The sequence below is a fragment of the Pocillopora verrucosa genome, chromosome 3 (assembly GCF_036669915.1).
Source record: "Pocillopora verrucosa isolate sample1 chromosome 3, ASM3666991v2, whole genome shotgun sequence".
NCBI classification, from domain to species: Eukaryota; Metazoa; Cnidaria; class Anthozoa; order Scleractinia; family Pocilloporidae; genus Pocillopora; species Pocillopora verrucosa.
The window spans coordinates 22,979,799-23,005,635 of NC_089314.1; the positions used below are offsets into that span (position 1 = coordinate 22,979,799).

The window sequence follows — 25,837 nt, forward strand, 5'->3', positions numbered from 1 at the left end:
CGATTCTCAATACAAGGTAGTTTGAGAGAATTTTTTCGGATTATGGCTGCCAAAACACTGAAAAATCCTCATCGCTTACAAACAGTAACGTTCAAAATAAACTTGCCTAGAAAGGGAAGAAAACCAAAATACGGAAAGAAAAACCAAACGTTACGTTTTCAGTGGTTTTCAGTTGGTGATAGCATTCTCGTGGCTGAGAGCGAAAACGACAACTGAGAGATTTATCACAGGCCGATTTTGGCCGTGTATCTAAAATATTTCTTCTGTCGGTAGGAACCTGGTCAATAACTGAAAATTTTGTATATTGGAAATTGTCTATGGTTTGTTTTGTGGTGTTCCAACATATTTTTTCATGTTGAGTCTTAGCGCCAACGCACTTTACGATTTTTATTCAGGATTGTCGATCCTTTTATTTTCATTCCTTAATAAAGTTGACTTTTCATTGTCAGTAAAGGGCTGTTGTGTTTATATGATAAACAAAATAATACATTGTTGCTTGTAGATATGGACTTATTCTTCTTGTGTTCAACTCGACATCTCACTTGTTCGCGGCGCTCACTCGTTAAACACTCGAAGAGAAATTCCATATCTAAGCGTGCCCAGTTATTATTCTCTATTTATTTATCGCCTGAGCGGAGGGGGGCACACACTTTTAATCAAGTGAGGAAGGGAGAGGGTATCAGTCGCTCTAACAGAGTATAAAGGGAGGACTTTGGAAAATCAACTGTCAATGAGGAGGATCATCAGAATACTACCAGGGTGGGGTCGGGTTAATTTTACTGAAACCAGTTGACAGATAATAACTGGCCCCTGATTACGGAATTATAGGACTTACCAAATCCAACTGGTCAATTTTGTAAAAAACTGTCAATACTATGAAGGATCTTTCAGCAATAGATAACGCAAAAACGGTTTCATTGCTTGTTTATATGGCGGAAGTACAAGTTTCCTTGGTATCATCGTTTGTCTCACTTTCACTCCTTTAGTCTTTAAAGACTGACGGTAAAACCATCGAGGAATTGAACAAAATTGCTCAGGTCCACGTCTGACTCAATATCAGGATGAGAAATACTTGATTGTATAGTAACAAAACCGATCTCAAGAGAGTTGTATGCCTTTAAGACATGATCTGGGTTGAAACAGATCCCACTCTGAAAATAACAAGCGATCAAGATTCTCACCGAAAAAGGCCCCCTTACACTGAGATATTCCGTCAAATTATAACTAATCACAGTCCGCTAATCACCATCCAAATTTCCCTTTTTGTATAAGTGCGATATCCATTCATGTTCGCTATTACGTCTTACATTCAAACTGGCTACAGTTATATTAAGGAGCAAATATGGCGAAATTTTGCATTCTGCCTCTTCTTTTTCGCTAATAGAGCTAATTGGAGACACTTGTAATGTCTCAAAATGAAATTGCATTGGATAATCGAGAAATAGCACTTCACCATCAAATTAGACAAGAGTTCTATCTCGAGGTATCGTGAATCCTCGAACACTCCTATTATCCAAAGAAAATACTGAAAGCTGATCGGTTAAATAGTTTTTCGTGTGCTCACGAATTTTCGTTTATATTAAACTTGCCAAATACAACTAAAGCCAGAAAGGCAAATTCATCTGTTTAAATTTGCCTTTCGCAGAGGGCGTCTTCTAAAAGAGGTTACGCTAATCAATTTTTTTTTTGTAAACAATGATGAGTTCTTCTGTGTTTTTTTCCTGCTCCCGAATCTTTGGTTTGATATTCTTCATCGCTGGAGGGTTTTGAGATTGACAGGAGGACGCAAGCTTCTTTATCTCCCGATCTCAGCCTCAACAAGGGATTCTTGAACCATGAGATAAAAACAAAGTAATAAAAAAACAGAGTCATTAGCTTCGTTAGAATTTATTTTCATTCTTGTCTTCTAAGGGAGATAATAATCATGGTGCAGCCAAGAAAATATAAAGAGATGACAACAAACAAAATGAAAAAGAAGATTTTACATGGATTACGACAAGGCTACATGAATACCTATGAAATTAAATGATATTACTTAGGGTTAGGTAAGTACACAAGGTCGCCTCCACGAGCTGAATATCCTGAATTTAAACTTCGATGTCTGAGATGGATAATCGATTGTTCATGTTCAAATCAATTTCCTTCCTAGTTCTAGCATAGTTTGCGTCGTTAGGTCATAAAAATGTTATCTCCGTGCTTCTCTTCCTGAGGAAAAGACAACGCAAATTTTTCAGATTTTTTCTTACTTTCTTCGATTGATGGTTGTATTTTAATAACGACTATATCATACCTTCGATCCAATCCCTTTTGGTGGGTCGCTTTCTGAAAAATGTCTGGGTTTCTGCAAAACGAAAATAACACTGAATTTTAAAAGCTTATCATATTTAGTGACTGCCCTTCGTATTTCACGATGACTATCCTGTTGAGAGTAAATTGCTTTGATCAATGAAAACAAATTAATGGATTGCACTTGGTTATATGGCGAAGGATTCTTCGGAGGTACAACATTCAAAAGAAGCAATTGGGCAACTTAAACCATATGCAAACGACGATGAAATATTGAGTGTATTATAATGGCCCTCATTTCCAGGCGTCCAACCTCGGCAGTCAGCTCAATAAAAGCCTTAAAAATCCTCAAACAAATGTTGCGATGTTCCTTACATGACAGAAGCGATTGCTCCACGCTTTAATCATTTGTTGAATCCTCTTCCTCCTCATATTTACATCTCCACGAGCTGATTTCTCTTTCTTTATTTGGAGCCTCTGGTCCTGAAGTTGTGCTGAAATATATCGCTTTAGGCTTTCCTTCTTTTCGTCAACAACAGTCTCTAAGAACCTCCTACTCACAAGTGTCTGCTAAAACAAATGAAGTAAAGAGGATGGAACACTTGATCAAAACCACAACATCATTTTAAGAGATCTACTCTAAATCACAGAGCGAATTTTTCCAAATGATCATTTCTAACTCGTTTTATGCGAAGGGTAGAAACAAGATTTTGTGGAGGTTCCGATATGCAAACGAGTCACTCACTTGCGCACCGTTCTAGTTAACTAGTCGTCCCGAACTTGCCCGAGCCGATGGAAAAGTAACCGCGCATAAACGACAAAGAGTCTTGTTACAATTTATAGCATCATTGCTTTAAATGGCACCTTTTGATTGAAAATAAAATTTCGGGTTCAAGCACAAACCCAGCACTGTACATCGCTTCGATTGTTTACGATCCGATGTAAAACAAGAACCATGGGAACAGATTAGGTTTATTGGCTGATGTATTAAATTGAATTATCTTGTATGGGCATTGGCGGCGGGATCAGTCAGTAACAAAACTTAAGCTAGCGAAAATAATCATGTGATTTTCTGGCGAAAGAAAACTCGCGAAATTTACTGTCGTTTATCCATAATTTCAGGTTGTTATCGGATGCAAGCGAAAGAAGCATGCCAAGTGAACATCGCGTTATAATGCAAATATTGCTTGAGCGACTAGGGATGGAAAACAGTAGAATTTGGTTTGTGCAGGCGAAGAAAGATTTGGATCGCAGCGTCTGAATTTGACGAATTTTGTAAATAGAAATTTGAAAAGGTGATTTTATTTTGTACTGTTTTTATACACTGCCTGGTGCATACCTTTGTTAACTATTCAGCGAAATTGGATACCATCATTCTGGATCTGTCCATGACCTCCTGTAAGCTTTCCAGCAAACTCATGAACTAAGACCGAAAAAACCTTAAGACCTTTGTAGAGTTCTGCCAGTCGACTCTTATCTTTACAAGGCAAGTTTTAATGAAATAATTGATTTTGACACATTTTCAGACAAAAAAGAATTTGAGTCTCTAAGAATATATGGTTTTTCGTGTCATAAACATAACAATTAACCACAGCCCCTTGAAAGGACCTATGTTCGGCAAATGAGCAAAAGATTATACACTAATGACACTCATCCGACGTCTCCTAAGGAGAATGGAAGAGATTGAACTGCTTTTGGTGGTAATAGTGGTGAGCAAGCTTCTGACTTGTATATATGTTCCTTGAAACTGGCAGAAAAGTCCATTAACCAAGAGAAAAAATGACACACTTGAGGAGGCTTCTGGTCCGGTCCTTGGATAAATGGGAAAAGTGGAGAAATTACCTCTTCCAATTTCAAAAACTTTTCACTGCTATTGAATGCCTTTACCATGAATTTATTTCCTTGCGCATCTTCGCACACCAAACTCTAGAAAAAATGAGAAATAGTTTATTGTAAACAAACATGAATTAATTTTATGAAAATTTTCGCTCACCTACGGTAAGTTTCTGATATTTTACTTTTAAAAAGTAATTGATAATAAATTGTATATGTGTCTGGATAATGGTGGGAATCCGTCTGAGTAATAATTCTGATCCAATGCTGATCTAGATTTCATACTTTTCACAAGAAAACCTAAAGCGATTAGCTCTGGAGGAGTCGAGGGCAGACGTACCACTCATCAGCTTGGAGGAAGTGGATTATAACTTTGGGGTAACTAAATATGTAAGTGGTTCTTGTGAAAATTATATCTTTCAGTAGTTATGGTAGAAAACGTGTTGTTAGCTACTAACCTTATCAAGCCCCACACCCAGGTCATGAATAACTGTTAAACTGATAACGTGACCCTTGGGAATGTTTCTACACATCGGCAATTTTTCATCATCCACTCCTGATAATAAATGTTGTAAAAGTAAATTATGAGAAGTCAGCAGATATTTCCAAGTAATAAACAGCCAAACGGATCATGAATGTTGATGGTACTCTAGGCAAACCAAAGGAGACCAGTAAACTAATGTCACCATTCAGAATGTTTGCCGTAGGAAAATAATTTTTATTCCTTGTAAGGATGTAATCTCTTACTTTAGCCACCAAACAGCCTAGTTGGAATTTTCAATGATAACACGTACACACAATGAGGATAATAGGGTAGCTGGATAATTTATTGAGCTACAAAACTTGTACTAATTGCCAATTAGGACAAAAGCAGATAGCATAGGTAGCCAATAGAATCTCAAAATGAAAAACAAGCTACTTCAAGCGCGGGAAAAGGTGCATGAATGTTCAAGTTGCGATTGGTTTTACTCTTGGTTTTATTGGTCTAGAGTTTGAGTGCAAGTTTCCTCAGCCAATCAAAGAACAAAGGTGATTAAGAGCAACGCGATCCAGGATTGCTTTCTACACTCAGTTGAAAATTGCTGTATCAAGAATTGCAAAATCTCTGTTAGAGTAAGCGCGTTCTTATTTATCGGTAGGTGTAGAGTTGAGATAATGGTAAGTAAAAGTAAGTAAACACAATTGAATTATAATAGATTTGCGTTAGTTATGGAGAGATATATCCTTGACACACTCAAGGAGGAAGGTAGATATTGGGAGAAATATCCCAATCCTCTTTTTGTTGAGATAAGACTTTAGCACCAAGGAAAAATCCATTTTTGTGTAACAAGGTAGCAATGTAGTTATTCATCATAATAATTTTTTTCTTCATCAAATATTTTTAGAAATTGGGTATCTTGTCAGTTGTATACGCATTACAGAAGCAGTCTTCACAAGCCACTCACTCATCTTACCGGGTATTCCTACTCACCAAGAAGCTTTTCTGCTATGCATTTTTTCTCAATGCTTGCTAAAGCATCCGCTAAACGCCCTATCACTGCACTGCTCCCTTCCTTCTGTTTCCACATGAGGAGTAAGGCGTTTGCTTTGTCGCGACTACAGTAATAATCGTTATCCAGGTTTTGGATCTTTGCTGAAGGGATATCAAGCTTTGGTCCCAACTCACGCCAGCAAGTACCTACTTCATCACTTATGTCTGAAAGCTGCAGTTCAGTCACCACAGAGGTCCTTGGGTCGATGATGTCTCCTGTGTGCCCAAAAATATATTAGATTTTTAGTATAAATCAATGTTTCAATTGCATTTAGTTTTAACAATTAATTACATGAGGCATTGCGGTCCGTGGATGACCATCAACTCTTGCCGCGTGGTTGAATCATTTCCTTGCTTTGGGGCGTTCTGTGCGTCATAGTCAACCACTACAGCCTGACACCGGAAACATTCGATTATGGTAATTTTAATATGACGTATGCGAAAGTCATTCGGCAAAAATAGACTCTGATTTAATTGGTTTGTAGTTCGCCCTAATACTCAATTGTCTATCTTTTAAGTGATCGTTTTGTCGCAATTTCTGGTTTGCATGAAGTTGGAGGATTCCTATCTAGATGTGTTCAGCTTCGTTAATTCGCATTGAGTCTGAATTAACAGACTCGATAACAATCTGAAGAGCAAGATTTTTGTGACCTTATTTACAGTCGATTATCAAGCTGGTACGAAAGTTTGTGCCAACGATATCACTATCTGCTCATCTCGATTCTGTTCTTCACAGTGAATTCGAAGGAACAGCAAATTGATCAAAAGTCAAACTAGTGCTGCTTCTCTCCTGACCTTAGGAAAAATTCTGCTATTTAAAACTCAAAAACGACTAAGTAAATTTCCGTTCTTCTTCTGTCCCTTCATTTTTCCCACTAGTAAAACCACCACTGCGGAACATATTTGAATTTATGCTTTGTTGATATTTCTCTATATTATCAAGACCGTATGGAGGATTGCAAAAATTTCGCATGTTAACCTCACGTTGACAACTAAACTAGCATCACGATTTGTATAAATCTTTAGTGTCAACTGCAAAACCGGTTAATGGAAATTAACAGCACAAATTTAACACTTAACGATGGCAGGCGTCCACAACGACACTTCCAAAATTTTAAACGTTAAATGGTTATTGTACGATTTAAGTTTGGCCAGTAAAGGAGAAAAAGCAATAATTGCTTTGCAGAACTAAAGGACTACACTTAAAAACTAAACGCAAGTGGTATTCAGACACACCGCGGAAGTACAACAAAAAGCAAATGGCGAATATAAAACACATGCATATAATATTGTAATGCTTATTTCTAATTTCAGTACCATTCTCAGCTTCTCCTCCACTTGTCGCAAGCAATCCCGGCGTCTTTGTTTCCTCGGTAGCCATACACTTTCCTTCTGTGAACTGATCAAAGCTACCCTGTTGATATCTTCAACCACATCTACACTGTTGTCATGTGGAAAGAAAGATTACTCAAGTGTGCCTTCTTGTCCACTTCGATAACTGAAGCTACTCAGATCCTTGTGACATTGATCGCAGAATTGACAGCTTTCACTTTCAAGCCAGTAAATTGGGCAAAGTGTAGAAGTCTTCTAGGATTCTGATGATTACGCAACACGTCTCTAGAACCTGCGATAAGAAGGGACAAATCCTACTCTAAATATAGCGATTGCGTACGTACTACTGCAGGAGGTCGTTCCGGAAGACTACAGCTCCAGTGACACTGAGTATTTATTAGCCCAGAACATTCTGGATTATTCACGAACATTCTGGGTCCTACTTAGTATTAGCCAGTCAGCTTTGGATATTCTACGAGTGGTGGTCTATAAACTCTTTCCACAGAAGCCATATGGTTACTGTGGATATTGAGCAAAAATATTATCTATCAGAGTCGTACTAGATTTTTTTTTAAAAGAAAAAAAAGAGTGCCTTTGTTTAGAAGTTCCGCTTTTTAACTTGAGATTAATTGCAAATAATGACATTTAAAAAAATTACCAGAAAACGCACTTTTGATTTAAATCGGACTTAGCACCTAACCGCCACATTCTGTTATATATAAGGGAACAGTTTGTTTTTTATTTGTCGCCTGAGCAGGGAGGGAAAGGAGGAGAATTTTCAGAGGGATCACTGACATACTTTTCATTAAGTGGGGAAGGGAGGGGGAATCAGTCGCGCTAAAAGAGTATAAAGGGGGACCAAAGGAAATTAACTGCCAACGAGGGGGTCATTACAATACTACTAGAGTGGGGTCAGGTAAATTTTACTGAGACAAAAAGACAACTCGTTAGTAAGGAATTATCAGACTTCAATTCCAATAAGTCAGTTTAGTGAAAAATTCTCATTATTCTGAAAGATATTTAAGTAATAGATAACTCAAAAACAGTGTCAGTACTTATTTATGGAGGCGGAAGTACAAGTTCCCTCGACATCATCATTTCTCTCACTTTCACTCCTTTCGTCTTAAAAAGACTGACAGTAGCCCATCAAGGAATCAAACAAAATTGCTCTGGTCCAAGTCTGACAGGGAATCAGGATGTGAGGTACTATATTCTACAATAATAAAACAATTTAAAACAAGTATTTTGTTGATTTGCATCAAAAATTTTTTTAGATTCATGAAACGTCGATTTTTCCCAAATCCTTAAACTTGTCGAAATCGGCGTATTTAACTTTTATATCTGCGTAAAAATTCAGAGGGTAACTGTCTTTAGAAGTGTACCTATTAACGGAAGTCAAGAAGTAAAAAGTTTTCGGAGCTAATTCGAGATAAATTGGTAAGATTATAGAATACACTCTTTCACCGGACGAGCCAGATAGCTCAAACTTGTAGGTTCGATCAAAACACGCATTCGTTACTTCCAGCGCAAGAGAAAACGTTCGATGATTTCGTCTCAAGAATAAGAGACAGCCTGAGTGCAGATCTTTCACAATAGTCGTTGAGGCAAACATTTTGTTCGGGACCTCTTTCGCACGTTTTTGTCCACTGTTTAAGGGTTCAGTGGTTTCCTGTTTGGCGCATGCACAGAGTTTAATATCCACCGATTTATCTGCGCATGATTCAAACTTGCTGTACTTGGACACCCGCACAAAGCTAGTCAACCACAATTTGTCTTCCGCTTGAGCATACTGTTTGACAGAAACCTTGAAAACTTCGTCCTCGTTGTATCCGGATGGGGGGATCACATTAATGTTCATTGTGGTGGTGATGTACTCTCCTTGGGTCCGTTGTACAATATTTGTGAACGATTTTCCCACCAATCGTTGACAATTTCCGTATCCCTCTTTTAGAATCGATAATAACTGCCCACCATCATCACCTTTAGGAAGAATAAAAATTAACACTAAAAAGACATCGATAATGACGGTGTATTCTATTTCGTCGAACCAGGGCGGTGATTGAAAAAAAAAAAAAAAAGGCGTGAACCATTTGTTAGCAGCCTAGGAAAAGAAAATACGTGGGTCACCAAAGAGGATTTGAGTGTGAGACTTTCCGATAGGACAATCAAATGTCCTACCAGCTGCCGGTAGAGAACTCGTGGGTAAACTAAGAAATATGCTGAGTACAGTGTATATATGTGATGCGCGAAAGTGATGTTCTGATGATTTCTTAACTTCAGACTGACTTGTAACCTTAGGGGTGTAACTTAATAAACCCTTAGGCTGAACCTTATCGCTCAGGTAGCGATCTTCAATTGATGGCCTGGCCTACAATTGATCATGACTTTAAATCGTGAGAAAACGATGGAAATTCATTTATCTTTACTAGCATCAAGGAAAAGTACTTCTTTAAAGCTGCGAACCCAGTCAAGTTATCCGACACCCTTCCTTCTTACCTCCCATATGTTGTTTTTGAATGGCATTGTTTAAGGTTCCAAGCGCGAACTCCGCTAACCACTTATGACTGTCTGAGTTATCTTTAACCGAATTATATCTGTCAAAGTCCTCGCACTTGCACAAGGTCAGCGGCATCAAGCTTAAGTTTGCGCATGTGCGATTTTCCGGTAGGACTGCAAATATACCAGCCAATGAAGTATTCCAGGAGAACATCTTAACAGGGTCCTTTAAACTCATAAGCGCACGGTGTACATCGAGAAATGTAAAGAGGCGTCTTTGATTTTTAACTAAGGCAGTCATCCTTTCCTTGCCCAGTATTTTTTCAACGCCACCGGGAATAACCATGAAAAAAACAGGATCAAACACTTCTCTTCTTCCTTCCTCTGAGTGTTGACTGTAATAAGTGTTTTTATTACCGTGGTCAGAAAATATCATTGTAAGAGTGTCAGGTAACGCCGCCATGTTGGTGATGAACTCCGCTAAATTGGTGTCCGTGTTTCTTATCCGTTTGCCGGTATATTCGTGTCCAGTGTTGAAATGCATGTACGAAATAAGCGGTTTCGCCGTAGAGTCCTTGTTGATAGCAGTGTACACCATTTGTAGGTAATCCATGAAATACTTACTGAAGAACTGTCCATTTAAGCACACTTTTGGAGGAGTTTCAAAATGGTTTGTTTCATTATACTTTTCCAGTACTGTTCCGGAGAAATGCATCAAGCCAAAGTTATCGATAAGTTTCTTTTTTATCATCTCTTGGAATTCTTTCCACCTGGAAAATTATTGGTATTTTTTGCTGTCAAATTATGGTTTCTTTAAAAAAGAAAAAGCTACCATTAATTGTCAAATCTTTGCCGACAGATTTATCATGGGCACTAAGAGATAATTATACAAAATCAAAAGTATAGTATTTCCACGACACTGAAGCGTTCAATTAATCGACTTTAAGGCCAGTTTCATTGAGATAGAAAGCTAACCAATTCTCTTTAGAAACCCCATTTTTTTTAAAGCTTTACCTTTCTATGAATTCTGAGTCCGTACTGGGTTTTCTTCTTATTTCAAGATCTGTCAAGGCCACTCCCCAACGGTCAAACCAGCAAAGGTCCTCTTGGAAGAGGGTCTGATAGTCCCATCTCTTGAAATTCCCGTACAGTACCTCCACGCCTAAAGGTGCCTTAACGGTTTTTGCGGTGTTAGTTACAACGTTATCATCTAGGATACAAACACCCTCAATTAGTCGGGTTTGCGAACACATGTTGTAACGGGATCTCGTAAAGGTTTGCCAATTTGAATGTAAGGCGTGAGTTATCTTTAACCGCATGTACACCGTGCTTCATATTCATACCTTGTATGACTCCAGAAAAAAACGGCCTCAAGTTGTCAAATGTTTGCTGACCTACACTCTGGAAGAGCTCAAAGTCCAGGGTGGTGGCCTTGAAGCTAGGATCACGTGAAATCTTCCGGAGAACGTCCACAGTTCTCGGAAGACTTCTGTAAAAATGTGGTCTGGATATAGAATCCAAAAGGATCACGTTAACATTGATGTTATGTCTGTCTCTGCCATCTTTAAGTTTCTGTAACATCGGAGGAAAGATGAGTACTTGAAGGAGATTTCCACACCTCAAGAACAGGAAGCCAAACCCGTTTCTCCTGTTTGTTTCCACAGCATTTTGTACGGTTTTAGTCATTCTTTTATCCGATATTGGCGTCCATTTAGAAATTTTGCCCATATATGGATTGATAGAGCCGATTTCAATACGTGATGACCCGCAGACACTAGCGTCACATAACAATGTTTGTTCTCCTGACTTTGTAACTTGGAACGAGCAGATATCTGGGTAATTGACCTCGTCGCAGCTTCTTTCCTCCACTTGTCCTGGATGCCCGTAGTACTGATAAGCTTGCTCGCAGCCTACTTTGTCTGACCTATAGAAGGCGTATAAACCAGATTATTACAATTTAACAATTATTCCGCTTTATAGGCAAAATTTTTATTTCTTTAGATTTTTAAGATTTACGAGTACGTTATTTTTACTTGGTCATCTCTTACCAATGAATAAAGGGGTAAGTTTTTTAAAGAAACTGTTGTGCTGCGTCGCCGGGTAATACAAGATAATCGATATGACGAAGGGCTAACACTCGAAACGTCAGCTTTTAAACTTTATGCGGTGGCCAATTTACGTTATCAACTGAGTTGATAACACTAAATTACCCTGTTATGCTCTCCCACCTACGTAGCACCACAGTTTCTTTAGAAACTTATCCCAAGATAGAAAGAAATAAGAGAGATGGTAAGTTTTGAGCTTGGTAAAGAAATAGAGAAAGATGGTTTTTTTTGTCTATTCACGAGCATGGGACAACGAAAAAATTCTGAGTCCCCATGAGGAATCGAACGTTATCGTGAGAGAGCATCGGAGCGCGGAATCCGAAGGTCTGAGGTCCAATTCCTCATGGGGACTCAGAATTTTTTTCTTTGTCCCACGCTCGTGACAAGACGAAAAAAAAACATCTTTTACTTTACCCCAAGATAGTTTTGTTTTAACAACTGAGTTGATAATGTGAATTGGCCACCGTAGAGAGCATCTAAATAAAGCTGTCATTTCTAGCATCAGCCATTCGATTCAGATTAGTTTAATGGAGGCAAATTTACATTAACAACCCAGTTGGTAAAACCCGATTATATTTCTATCAAAAATGTATAAAATCAAGCCACATTAATCCAGTTTCTTCGCGTTAGGGAATATGTAAGTAATAAAAAACCTTTTCTCCAAACTTTTAACTTTGAAAAGAAGCTAAAATTTATTTGAGATTTAAACACATAAAACAAAAAGACTTCTTATATGCTGGGGGGGGGGGGAGAAGAGGAGACTGCCACGGTCAAGCAAGGAGTAAAAAAGGAGGAAAATGAACGGCGTAATGGTGAAATTTCTTTACCTTCACCTCTCAATCTGCTAACTTTTCAACATCCTTACCTATGTGGCCTGCATGTAATTTCAGGTGGCGATGACGCCTCATTTTCATCAGAGTAATTTTTTAAACCCAGATGGGGACAAAGACTGCCATCTGGAAAAAACAAATATCACGTATGTATTGCTTTGTAAGAGACGCACTGTATTTCGAGAAGATGCAAATTTTCACCGTGACCCTTCAATTTTCACAAAGAAAGTACAGAGGTGAGTCTTATTTTTTTTGTACCAGAAATTTTATCGCAAATAAAGGTTGACAACTTACCATCAGCTCTGTTCCATTGATCATGTGACTTTTCCCGTGCATTCCATTGGTCACGTGTCTTTGTTTCGCTTGCTGATTGGTTCATTGCTTTTACTGTCGTCTCAGCGATCGCTTCTGTTAATTTGTCAGTGTTTTGTAAGGATTAAGCAGGTCATTTGCTGTTTAATATTTTTTTTAACAAATGGAACCTTTTTCTTTTTAACTTACCCCAACGTTTTTGAAAACTAGGACCGAAATGCATCTTTACCGCTACGATAGCAAACAAAGCTGCTATTAAGACAATTGCTAGTATCTGTGGAGAAAAAAAGTTGAACTCAAAAATTGATAAAGTTTACGGTCAATCAGTTTTCGGAAAAACTGTTCACTTATTATTATAAAGGCTCCAATTTTCTATCAAAGAAAGTAATTTCTCAATTATTTGAACAAAAAAATTTCAACGAATGTTTTGAAAATCAAATTACAGAAATGTTTGCGCTAAAACTGTAGCACACATTGCATGAATATTTTAAACTAAAAAATTGAAAAAATTCTTTTTTACATTTTCAAATTTGCCATTTGACGATTTACGGTCAATTTTTCGGAAAGACACTTCACTTATTTTTATTAAGGTTCCAATTTTCCATCAAAAAAAAGCAATTTCGCAAATATTTGAATAAGAAAATATTCAATTAATGTTTTAAACATCAAATTAAAATGTTTGCGTTAAAACTATAACACACCTTGCATGAATATTTCAGGTGTCCTCATTTGCCTGTTTACTTGACTCACATTGCCGCTGCCACGGCCAATATTCATTATAAGAACCAGTTTTTTATTCTCACTTTACTCTCAGTTTCTTTTAACAAATTCAATTTTGTGAGGCTGTTCACTGAATTCAGACTCACACCGAAATTACAAAAATATTTTTTTGTGAGCTGTTTGACTAAGAGTGACAGCCAAGTGACCCGTTCGTTCGAATGGTCTGTACTATAGCAGATTTAGCGTGTGTTCTTACATTTCAAATACACGAGTAATATTTCGCGACACCGGAAGTGTCCCCAAGGAAATAACGTTTTGTCAGTTGACCAAGTGACCCGTTCGTTCGAATAGTGTGTACTCTAGCAGATTTAGCGTGTCCTCTTGTATTCTCAAATACACGAGTAATATTCTTCGTCACCGGAAGTGTTCCCGAGGAAATAACGTTTTGTAAGTTAGCCGTAGATGTTTACACAAAGGAACTGTACATAATTGAACTGGAAATATTGAAGGCGATGACTTACAGAGAGCTTATTTTGAATTGAGAACTATCTTAAGGCCTATTTACACGGCACGACTTTGTCGCATGCGACAAGCTTACGACAGGCCTACGACATGACTTAAGAGTCGTAAGCGAGTTGTAGGTTTGATTTACACGAAACAATTCGTGTCGTAAGCCTGTCGTAAGCTTGTCGCATGCGACAAAGTCGTACCGTGTAAATAGGCCCTTAGGGATGCGACGGTAAAAATCTCTATTCTTGACGGTTGACGGTTAAAATTTGGGCAATATGACAGTTGGCGATTAACCTCGTTTAGACCATCCTCTGAATAAAAAATTAAAAAACTGAAGTGTTTACGACACGTGACCGAAAGAGGTTTGTAGGTTGACTTAGTTTTCAAAAGCGCTCCCTTATGTCGGGTTCCAATTCCATCGTACCGATTGACTAACAAATCCAACACCGAGTATTCTATCACTCCTCCACCATCCCAGGTTTTTGTGAACTCGATAAACATAAGCTGCGAGTCTTACAGCGTCTGTAATGTTCGAGGCCGGAGACATCAAGAAAATTGAGAGCACTTATTTTAGTTCAATACATCATCGGTTTTTACGATTTTTGAAGGACATCCGAAGCATATGAAAACTTCAAGTTTATGGCGTCAATGATTCTTCAAACAGATAATTTTTAGCTCATCAACAATAGTTAAATGCTCGGCTACAGTATAACCAAATTCAATATCGGAAGAATCGTGGACATTGACGTTGAAAATTTCTAGATACATCCCCATAACATGTATGGATGACTAAAAAATAGTAACATTTTTTATCCAGGATCTTCTGAATTTTCCCATAGATAAAAACCAGCCTTGGCTCTGCCAATAAAATAAGACCCTACTTACATTTCGGCGCCTAGAATGTTTTAACATTTCGTTCGGTAGAGCTTTGGAATCTTATTCGCTGCTATTCTTATTGATGTTTTAGGCACAAGTAAGTGTTTTTACATTTAACTGAGTCGTGATGACTCATAGGAGCCCGTATTAAAATGTATGTCTGAAGGTGGAGTTTAAAATGAATGAGGGCCAGGAGCCCATTTAAGTTTCTTAGCAACCTATCATCGGCTTTAGATTCCCTCATTAAATATTCTCTGTTCAAATTTTTACACAAATTAAAAACCTGTATGTGACACAAAAAAACCCTCCCACGGGTCTCGTTATGTGTGTAAATCTTGATTGCTTGTAGGCCCACTCAAATAGCAAGACCAAGAAAACGGTTTTTACTATTATTATCTTTTTTTAATAACCCTCTTTGATGTTATTTTTAGTTCTGGCGACAGTTTACAGCGCAGTAGAAACTTGATATATATGCTTTCTTCATGAAATCAGCACGTCTAATAATCGGCATGTTCGGAAGGTTTTTTACTCTACTTATAAGCCATTCTCTCGAGATTGAATCCAACTCAAACTCTCTACAAAATTGTGCGAGCCCGAAGCTAAAATAATATATAGATTTAGCCAAGCCTAAAAGCGGCTCTCGCATTAATATACTTGTGTTTGATGCATATATTTCCTTAGCTGAGAGAGCTTTTAGGACTTTATTTCTCTGTGACATAAATTTTAAATTCAAATGTTCAAACCACACATCTCAATTCCCGCCTCCTAAAATCAACTCAAATAAGCGTTTATAGATCAAATTTTCAGACGAAAATTTAATCAGGCTTAGTAACACTGTCTAAACTGCGCGCTTTTTTGTGCAAAATATGAACATGGCTTTATTTATTGATTTTTCTAAAGGCTTCTTTTCTTAAAACTAAAGCTGCACACACATGTCAATATTCATAATTTTTTTCTTTATCAGGAACATTTAGTTAAAGCCATTTGTCTGGTTCCTTTTTTTATTTAAGTCGACAAAGTTAACGAAATAAAGCAAATATAGAATTAATTCTGCGATCTCTTTTTTTTCACATGCGTTTACCGCTGATGAAATGAAAATAGTGCCAGTTTAACATCGCCTTATTAATAATTTAGAATTTCATCGACATCAGAACAGGGAAAAATCATATTCGTAAGACAAAGGATAATGAATTTTCAGTAATTTGTGCAGCTGGCCAAAAACGGGCTGTCTTTGAAATAGGGTAATTAAGTACTGTCAATTGATTTTATAACGTAAATTGGCCACCGTGAAGAGTTTTAAAACACTAAAAAGCCAAAAAACAAAAAAACAAAAGCAGACATAGTTATCAAAGCGGCCGACAAAGGCGGCGAAGTCATTGTTTGGCGGGCCAACCCCTGACAAAAGGAAGCTTTGACAACGATCTCACTTTCATCCACTAAAACATTGTAGGTTTTACCGAACACCAATTTTTTCGGTCAATACAGCCGCCCTCAAACCTGAACTTTACGTCGCTACATTGACGACTGCAACGGCGCTACTTCCTCTACCAGAGAGGAGCTCGCTCAATTTATAACCGCCGACAATCGGTGTCGACAAAATCTGGATCGGACCGGACTGGATTACGGATCAGATCACGGACCAAAAAAAGTGTTTTCAAAAATGAGAAAAGAACAAGTCGTTTATAAAATAATAATAATAAATCGTCTAAAGAACTAAAATATGTGAAGTTACGAGCCAAAAATAAGTGTGCGTGACATAAATAGTAGTCATAAGACCAATTTTACTCCTCACCTCGCCTCTTCTCTCGCTTGTGGTAAGTTATACTGAATAAAGGTCCCCTTTTTGCCAGAGAAACTGGGAAAAGCTGGAGAGCAGACTTCAAACCTTTTCTTTTTTTTTGACAACAGTAATTCCTCTCAAAAGTTACAAAGTATGTGAACCTAATGCAAACACCATTTGAGGATCAAAGTGAGTAATTTTAGCAGAAAAAAGTGAGTAATCCTGGCCAAATGTTTTCTTTTCTGGAAAAACTTCACAATTACGGAAGATAATTAAAGCAACTGAAAGTTTTCGACTAATTCCAGCTTGACAACTGACTTTATTAATAGCGAAGTAACTCTTACAATAAATTATCCAAAAAACTTCGCAATTACTATAACCTTTCCCTTTCTGCTTAAAAAATTTCAAAAGATATGTCTAATTTATGGTTAATACAAAATTATCACATAGAGATCACGTCTATCTCAGCTAGACTGCTCAACGAGCAATTTTTTTTTTTTTTTTTTTTTTTTGCATTCTTAGTAATACAAATTCCACTGAATCATAACATATCTGAGCCGAAACACGTGATCATTATTCAATTAAGTATTTCTTTTTTTTTATTCCCTACGACAATAATTAAAAAACATCCCCCGTGACGAGTGAGGGACCGGCCATTCCTTACCAGCTGGGGCTCCTTAGCATATTTATGATACCCCCACCCCCCTGCCAACTTTTTTATATTCCCTCATTACACTCCCCTGATCCGCCCTCAGGTCCTTCCACCCCCCCCCCCCCCCCAAAAAAAAAAAAAACTCCTGCCGGCGATAAATGATTTCCTAAATCAATATCATATTCGTAGCTAATAACAAGAACAATTTAAAACCTGGCGACTGACAATATAACCAGAATTAATTAAGTCGGAAGCATACGACCAAAGACCTCCAAACGTGTTCAATTCCATCTTAATTTCTAAGACTAAGACTTGTTTAGATTTAATTTTAAATTATTTTTGTATTTTTCTCTTTTTTCATCTTTTTTTTTAATTTCTTTAATTAAAATTACTTATAACTGTACGCCCAAAAGCAATAAAATACACATACTATGTTTACAATTCCTCCTGCTGTAATCTAAAATAAACAATTCTTAAATTTCTCATTTCCTTTCATAACCACTAAATGAGTAACGTCAGAAATGGTCTCTTCAGTGGAAAAGATAGAATCCCAGTTTTTCATAGAAAAACTTACACTGAACTGAATTTTTTTTTCTTTCAACAACGTACATGCTTCGAGTCCTATAGGGCCTTCTCTGGACATGAAACATGTTTCCACTCGGTATAACAAGTTTGTATAATTTCCATAGAATGCAACATCCTGCCTTTTGACCCTCAGCTTTGTACTTAAGACCATTATTAATGGTAAAGAATTCACCAGAACCCTTAAAGAATATAAAAAAGACTATTTTCATTGCTCATCCTTATGCTTCTGAGGAGACTCCGGAAGAATACTATCATCGACCTCCGAACGTAACACTAAAGTTACAGCACTACTAAGGCTAAGACATGCTGCCCAAGCAGCATTTTTTTACTATTGATTTTCCAATTTTTTTCCTTTTCTTTTTTTTAATTTGCCACTATCACTATGTTCATTTAGTTATGTCAATTCGTTTTCTGTAAAAAAGGCCTTGGTTATAATTGTATAATAAGAAATTTGCAACAGAATCTAATGCTAAATTTTGTAAAACCTGATTGTTTTAAATGAAATAGCTTAGCTTTAATAATGTTGACAATCTCCAAGCCTGAATCCTTTGAGCTTACTTTCCATAAATGCACATTTATTCTATTCTTACTAAGGTTCATGTTATTATTCTACACGTTACAATTACGTAAACCTTTTTAGTATTTAATGCCCCCGCGTATGCCAGTTTTTATTCATACTTTTCTACTGCGGCCTTGGACTTAAAATTTTCCCCCAAAAGGTGGCAGCGTCTTCTTACTCTTAGCTTGTTTCTTGAGATATCTTTAGTAATAGAGCAAAATGAGCAACAAATCATCATACTTATACTATGTTAGTAATTCCTCCTAATATATCGCAATAGGATGAATTTTTATAGCTTGTTTCCTCTAGGGCAGCTTGAAGACCTTGCATGCTTAACCATCAGATCAGAAACGTAACAGAAATAGCCATTTGGTAAAGATGGTAGATGCTCTGTTTTGCGTAAGTGAATCCCTCTTTTTTTCCTTTAACTACGTAAGGAAATCAAGTCCTAGAGAGACTCTTCTAGACATGAAACATGTTTTTCGTTGGCCATAACAAGTGTATATGGTGTCAACAGAATAATACATAGCAACATGTGACCTTCAACTTTTTACTTAAGACCTTCCTTTGGAGTCAAGAATCCTCCAGAGCCTTTTGGGAATAGGAAACAAGATTGCACATATTTTCACTGCCCTTTACTGCAGGTATTTCACTGCTCTTCCTCCAGCTTCTAAAAAGACTCCATGTTTTATTTCGTTTGATCTGGAACAGAAAGATGACAATTATAACCCATGACAGGACTAGTTGATCATGAGTCTCACCGGTACTCTAATTTTGTTAACTAGGTCAGTCAAAAAAGACTTATCAGGAGCCATATGCCGTATGGCTTATGCAGGAACAGAAAGATGACAATTATAACCCATGACAGGACTAGTTGATCATGAGTCTCACCAGTACTCTAATTTTGTTAACTAGGTCAGTCAAAAAAGACTTATCAGGAGCCATATGCCGTATGGCTTATGCAGGAGGCTGATGTTTTACCCTTTAACCCTGAGAGTGACCAGCATCTAAGTTCTCCCAGCAGTATGACCCCTGCATCACACAGCAAGGTCATGAGAATAAAGGAAATGATCACCAACTAAATATTCTCTAGATTGATAGACAAATTCTCCTTGTCAGCACCGTAGGAATTGTATAGAAAACAGTATGGAGAATGGGCATACTGATGTTGAGGTGAAAAGAGATAAGCGCTGCTGGGTTTAACCTGACTAGGAAAAGTGAAAGGCGACCATTGGAGGCGTCACTTAAAAAAAATATTTGAATCATCAGAACACAAGGAAAAAGAACTCTCTACGGTAACAGTTTGTTTGTTAAAAGTTAGTATTGTGAGATTAAAAGCTTGAACAAACCTTTGTGGATTTCCTCGGCGACACCCCATCTGTATTTGCTGATGGTAACTAAAAGAAAAAAATTCAAAATCGTCTAAAGACGTTTACCTCAAGGTAATTCATTGAAAACTTGAATCTCAAGGGTTCTTTTTCTTTAAACCTGTCCGGCCCTCCCATCAAACCCGTTTCAAAACAGTTTACTTCACATCCTACAATTTCCTTCAAAAGAAAAGCGGCCATCAAGATGTAAAAATAAGTTCTAGAGAAGAACACAATGTGCATAGATATAAACCTTTGCTAAAAAACATTTAGAACTTTCATATTCTCGTAAAATTTACCTGCACTGGAATAGATGGCGCTAACTTTCGCCTCTCTGATGTTGAATATTGAGATATCCTCTGTTCTTCCTCAGCCTACAATCAAAACAAAAATAAGAGTAATTTAGTTCCAATAAGTGATGGAATAATACCCAAGAGTAAGAAAAGATCAATTCAATACTCTTAATCCTCACACCCACATCTCACTCCTGACCGTCTGTACCAGTTTTTCTTCTTTTTGTAGGTTTATTGGAATGGTTCGAAAATACTTCAAATTTCACCGTTGGATATCTAGCTATGAGATTTTCCGCTTTTTCCATAGCACAAGCCAGCAGTTTTCGGTTTTTCTGCCCGTTACCACACTAAATTTAACATGGCATGGCATGGCAAAAGAATGGCTTTTAGCCAAAGGCATACAAAAAAAATACAAAAATATCATCGCGCATGCAGGTAAATTTACATACAGTGGAGAATAGCTGCGTCCGCGTTGTTTCCAACTGTTCAACCTGTTTTTCTCTTCCTCTTTGGTCTGCCAGCAGAATTTGAAGCTTCTCATTTTCTTCCTTTGTGAGGTTTGTGTCTGCTGACTTCAGGTCGGCGACACGAGCGTTCAGATCATCATGTACGGCTTTTAAGTTGCAAAAGGTAAAATCATAGAACTGTCTCCTAACGAACTTGTCACATGCACAAGCTTGGCCTGTCATTCTTGTTACTTTAGTGTACACTTCCTCCAATGTTCTGCTCTGTTTGCCGATGAACTCCAACTTTCCTTGCATTGTGAAGGTTTCACCTTTTAATTCAGGCATGTCCAAACTGGATTTTATGTCTGAAAGTGTTTTTTGAAGATTCTCTATGTCCTCGGAAATTTGGTTAACTTTGCAGGTAAGATCTTCAACCACGACTTGTTCTGTTTGCTTGGGTGTATTTCCTACAACCTGGTCGATGATATGTATATACTCTTTGATTTCCTGAAAGGACAATTAAAAGTCGTATGCATAAACATCATACATTCATTCAAAATATCTACGCGTAATTCACATCAAGAAAAATACTGCTTAAAATTTCAACTTTGTGCGAAGCAAACTCGCGTAACTCTCTCAAAAGATTGCCGGGCCATTACAAAATCAAAGGAAGACAACTTACAAAGTCAAGTTTAGCGGTAATGGCATTTTAAATTCTCGTTATCATTACCCATCTCTTGCAGAAAATAATGAACTGGAAATAAATTAAAGAGAACGTTTAATTCTGATCTAAGATGATTAAGGTGCAGTTTTGCCTCGACTTACTTTATATTGTTTCAGAAAGTAATACCATAGTAAGGGGTTGAAATAGGCAGTTGCTAATTTTGCTTGCCATAAATGTTTTTGTTTCCATGCGCTTTCGTCTACCTCTAAATTAACAGTTACCTTCAAAGATGTATGAAATTCTTTTTTTTTGGTCTCCCACACAAAGAACGTTGACCTCCTAGTACTGTCGTTGCCTAATATGATCTAGTTCAGGGAAGAAAAAAGTGTACAGTTAATAAATCAAACCATGGCTTTTTGGAACATTTCAGAACAGAAAAAGATACTTTTCGCCTTGTCACGAGTGTGGGACAAAGAAAAATTTCTGAGTCCCCATGAGGAATCGCACTTCAGACCTTTGGATTCCGCGCTATGATGCTCTATCACTGAGCTACAGAGACTCTGTGGTGAGGGTGGCCCATTACGAAGTTCACATATGACAGAACAGTTCAGCAACCAATGTTCATTTGCTACAGAATAACGAACTAACCTGGTTTGTATTGTCTACCTCAATAGTTCCTCTAACTTCAATAGAGATGGTTTTTTTACCATTGATCGGACCTTAAACAAACCATTTTAAAATGTGTATTATGGTTTTTGTACATGTTTGAACTTATCAGAAGCAAGAGATAGAGAGCTTTGAAAAGAAAAACGATCGAAGAATCCTATGTGGTATTTGGGCGTGTGTACTATGGTTTTGAACCTACGGAGTCCCATTTTTTTAGCGCATTTCGCTGTACACTTGTTTTAAGACATCACCAGAGAGGACGGAAGCTATTTGTAACATTTCAGAGGTCGAGTGTAAATATAATACTTCCTAGAGTCTGCCCTCGTTTCATGAAAATGTATGCACTGGAAAAGAGTTGGATTTCTTATGAAAAATTCAAAGAAACTCTCTACTGAAAAACACGTACAGTCACGTCGGGGACTCTGAAAATAATTCCAAGAATTCTTTAAAATATTTAACCTGGTTTCAAATTTCAAGCAATACCATTGGCAGTGAATATCATCAGGGAAACACAATTATGCCAGCTACTTTGTCAACTACGCTATACCATTTGGCGAAAATAGATAAATAGATAGAGCTGAGACGCTATTTAGTGCTTCTTCTCTTAAAAATGCTGAACAAAAATCAAATGATCAAAACTATTTTACCTACCCAGCAATATATCAGCCACGTTCTTGAGTTCTATCTTAGTCAGGGCATCTGCAAGCTTTCCAACAGTAGCATCCCGTCCCCTTCGATGGATCCATTTTACAATGACAGCGATACAACATTCCTTGGGGCAATTGGTCTTTTCAGCTTGGATCATGTCAATGTCATTTTCGCTGAAGTCTAACATTCGCGCCAAATCTCTCCACTTTTCCGGTCCTATCAACTTGGGCAGCTGATGCTCATGAATAATGCTCTCAGTCATCCCAACATTCGGGTCGAGCGTATTATTATTCATAGCGAAATCTGATGTTATTACAATAAGCTTATGTTAGAGCCTTAAACATGATATAATAATAACAGCCTAAATAATAATAGTGCGCAGTTTTTACACTTTGATATGATAAAATGTGCAAACATAAAATATTAAAACATTTCAATCTATCAAATATGTTACCTTGGTCGGGAGTTTTTCATGGACAAGGAGGAAAAAAATACGGAATAAAGGTTTGGCTAACACATGCCAACTTACTTAATACAATGTTTATGTCATCGTTTCGGCTTGTCACGCAACCCAAGAAGAAGCTTGTTATGTAATAGGAATGAAGGTCGGCCCTTGAAGGAGCCCACCTGATGTAAAATTATTTATTATTTTTAACTTTAGAATTTCCTGCTTTCAGTAGTTATTGGTTTTTGCATAAAGTTTGAGATCTGCGAGAATAAATTCTCCCCAAGTGCTTCTCAATGATGAATGACGTCAATTCAAAAAACATATTTGGGTTTTATAAGAAATATGACCAAATATAGAAGTTTCAAAACGTTTTGAACAGCGTCCACAAGAAAAGAATTGAAGGAGGCAAATATCGATCTGATCTATGTTTAGCATTATCACGCTCTCGTCACTCTAGAAAACGTGGAAACCTGAGTCATCAATGATCTGTAGCGTTGCTGATTCGCACGTGATAGGTAATCAATACGATTCCGCCCTCAAAGGGACTTTCCCGTTTAATACACAGTTTCGGTTTTGACAAGTCAAATAGAAACTACCCGAGGAAAACCATGATTCAAATGACCTTCTTTCGCTAATCTAACCATAACTAGATTCGAGGACGAGATAATTTCAGAGTCAAAGCCGTCAATGACGGATAGTTACCATCTATCAAATGGCTCTTGCTTTCTTCAACTGACCCTAAGATAGCCCGATGTTATCACGGTTAGGTAAATAAATTTGTCTTGATCAAAACAGGCAAATATTTGATATTTACCACGATAATATCCCATGACAATGACACCTGAGGTATTATTTCCTGGTTTGAAAAGTATAGATTCACGGTGACTTCGAGCAATATCGCGAAAAGAATTGTCTAAACGTTCAAAAGTACTTAAAGAAACAACCCACTGCTATGAATTGAATTTTAGATACCTTGCATATTGTCTTTACAGAGGCTAATGCTAATCGGTATATAGATAAAAAAAAAACATCTCCTCTGCATGATATCAAAATGTAGAATATAGAGCAGAGCGAGAGGAACTCGCACCGGTATTAAGGCGATATGTAGCAGCGTTTACGTAACATCGCCAAGCATAGAGACAAACATAAATATGTCATATCCAAACAGTAACCCTTTCTAGGAAATTTATTTACCCGGAAACAACAGTTTATTCATAACTATGAACTCGCAAATGAGTAATGGCTGAAGGTAAAACTACTAACCCATTTCTGAAGACGAATTTGCGGATCACACTGATTTTTCCCACTCGTACTCAGGTTATAGCAGTTTCTTTATGCACTCAAGCCGCTTGGCAACGTCGAACAGATAAATACTTGGCGACGAGGTTCTTTATGGTATCGAAGGCTAACATGAAAGTTTTGAGGTAGGCCCCGTGGCTGTGGTCCATAGCTTTAATGAACATCTGTTAAACTGCGTGTAAAGAATAAGACAGGAACCTATGAATATTCAGAAAACTCAGTCGAAAAGAAAATCAACCTTTTCTTCGATTTTGTTTCATTTGAACTCGCTATGCTGTTCAGTTGTCGCTCGTCGGTGAAGTCAAACGACTGAATGATGGGTACAAACCTTAATTGCAAATTCTGCAAATGTTTCCTCTTCAGAGAAATAGCAGTTAGATTCTTCTCTTAGGAAGAAGGCAAGACTTAATATTCAACTGGCTAAGTGCGCCCCTATTTCAACTCCTTTCGTTTTCAGTTTTTCAAACACCGCTGTCCCGTAAATATTTTGTACGTTGGCGGCAACATAGACGCCGAGTGCAGCCTTGCATGAAATGCACGTGGCCCCCATGCTGTCAGTGCGTTTTTTACATGTATCTTCGCTAAAGTACTAGGTCAGTTTTTTTAAAATCCCTCCAAATGAAAATCGCATGGGAAACACGTGATAGAGTGAACACTTGAGTCATGAAGTCAGAACGTGAACAGCGTGTGAACAAAGATTTTCCGATTGTTCGACTGAACTTAAAATATCCATTGCCGGTTTTTGATAAATATAGAAATATGTCGAAAACCAAAATGCGTGGGCGGAAGTAATATGCCAAGCTTCCAAACAAAGGCGCTGGTGGTAACGCCGATTGGTGGTGATAATTTTAGACTCATCCCACCCAATTGTATGGTTAGTTAGGCATGTGTTCCCCGATAAAGCTGAATTTTCTTTTTTGCAAAAGAAGAAAGAAAACCGTTCCCTCTCATCAGGAGTGTTACTAGTTGTAACCAGTTTGTGGCAGTTACGGAGACACGTTTTTGTATAGCCATTCGCCTTTAAGACGTTAGAAACATGTTTCCTCTCCTCAGCCTTCGAATCGAGTGAAGATGGTTGATATTCAACCCTCCTGAGTAAAGTTTTGGCTACAGATTTTTTATGGCAAATAGGGTGGTGAGAATTGAACGCGAGGTATTTGTTGGTGTGGGTAGATTTACGATAAACGCTTGTCTCTAAATTACCCTGAACCCCTCTGGACACATTTAAATCAAGAAAGGGAAAATGTCTATCCTTTTCACGCTCAGGGGTGAATTGGATAGACGGCTCTAGTAAATTCAAATCCGATAGGAGGCGCTCCGCTTCATTTCCGGATACCGCAGAAATAACATCATCGACATATCGTTTCCAGAAAAAGGCTTTAACCGGTGAAGTGAAGTTACTATGTTGGCAATGACAGCAGAGACGGGCGAACCCATAGCTGTACCAAAAACTTGTTGAGAGTAGGTGCCGTTGTATGCAAATTGCGTGGTTTTGAGGCAAAAAGACAGCAGATGAATAATATCCCCCACAGGCAAAGAAGTTTGTGTCCTAGGGAAACATCTTCTGAGTCTCTTCTCCGCAACCTTATTAACGGCAAG

General features: G+C 37.7%; 2 protein-coding genes across 3 annotated transcripts; both read right to left on the bottom strand.

The window, feature by feature from the left end:
- Nucleotides 1-898: 898 nt before the first annotated feature.
- LOC131787398 (uncharacterized) lies at nucleotides 899-7,265 on the bottom strand. The gene is made up of 7 exons (XM_059104512.2): nucleotides 6,968-7,265; nucleotides 5,591-5,866; nucleotides 4,578-4,675; nucleotides 4,129-4,212; nucleotides 2,662-2,856; nucleotides 2,291-2,341; nucleotides 899-1,827 (listed from the first exon to the last, which is right to left on the bottom strand). Exons 1-7 carry the CDS (start codon nucleotides 7,029-7,031, stop codon nucleotides 1,675-1,677), a joined length of 921 nt encoding a protein of 306 aa, XP_058960495.2. The 5' UTR covers nucleotides 7,032-7,265; the 3' UTR covers nucleotides 899-1,674.
- On the bottom strand, nucleotides 7,142-14,958 carry LOC131771875 (uncharacterized). Of its 2 annotated transcripts, XM_066163902.1 has the most exons (9): nucleotides 14,841-14,958; nucleotides 12,915-12,999; nucleotides 12,708-12,821; nucleotides 12,449-12,539; nucleotides 10,822-11,402; nucleotides 10,493-10,688; nucleotides 9,479-10,248; nucleotides 8,038-8,962; nucleotides 7,142-7,274 (listed from the first exon to the last, which is right to left on the bottom strand). In XM_066163902.1, exons 1-8 carry the CDS (start codon nucleotides 14,865-14,867, stop codon nucleotides 8,259-8,261), a joined length of 2,568 nt encoding a protein of 855 aa, XP_066019999.1. In that variant the 5' UTR covers nucleotides 14,868-14,958; the 3' UTR covers nucleotides 7,142-7,274; nucleotides 8,038-8,258. The 2 variants fall into 2 exon arrangements, with proteins under 2 accessions (XP_066019999.1, XP_066020000.1); XM_066163903.1 differs by lacking the exons at nucleotides 12,449-12,539; nucleotides 12,915-12,999; nucleotides 14,841-14,958 and having other exon boundaries at nucleotides 12,708-12,806.
- Nucleotides 14,959-25,837: the final 10,879 nt, after the last annotated feature.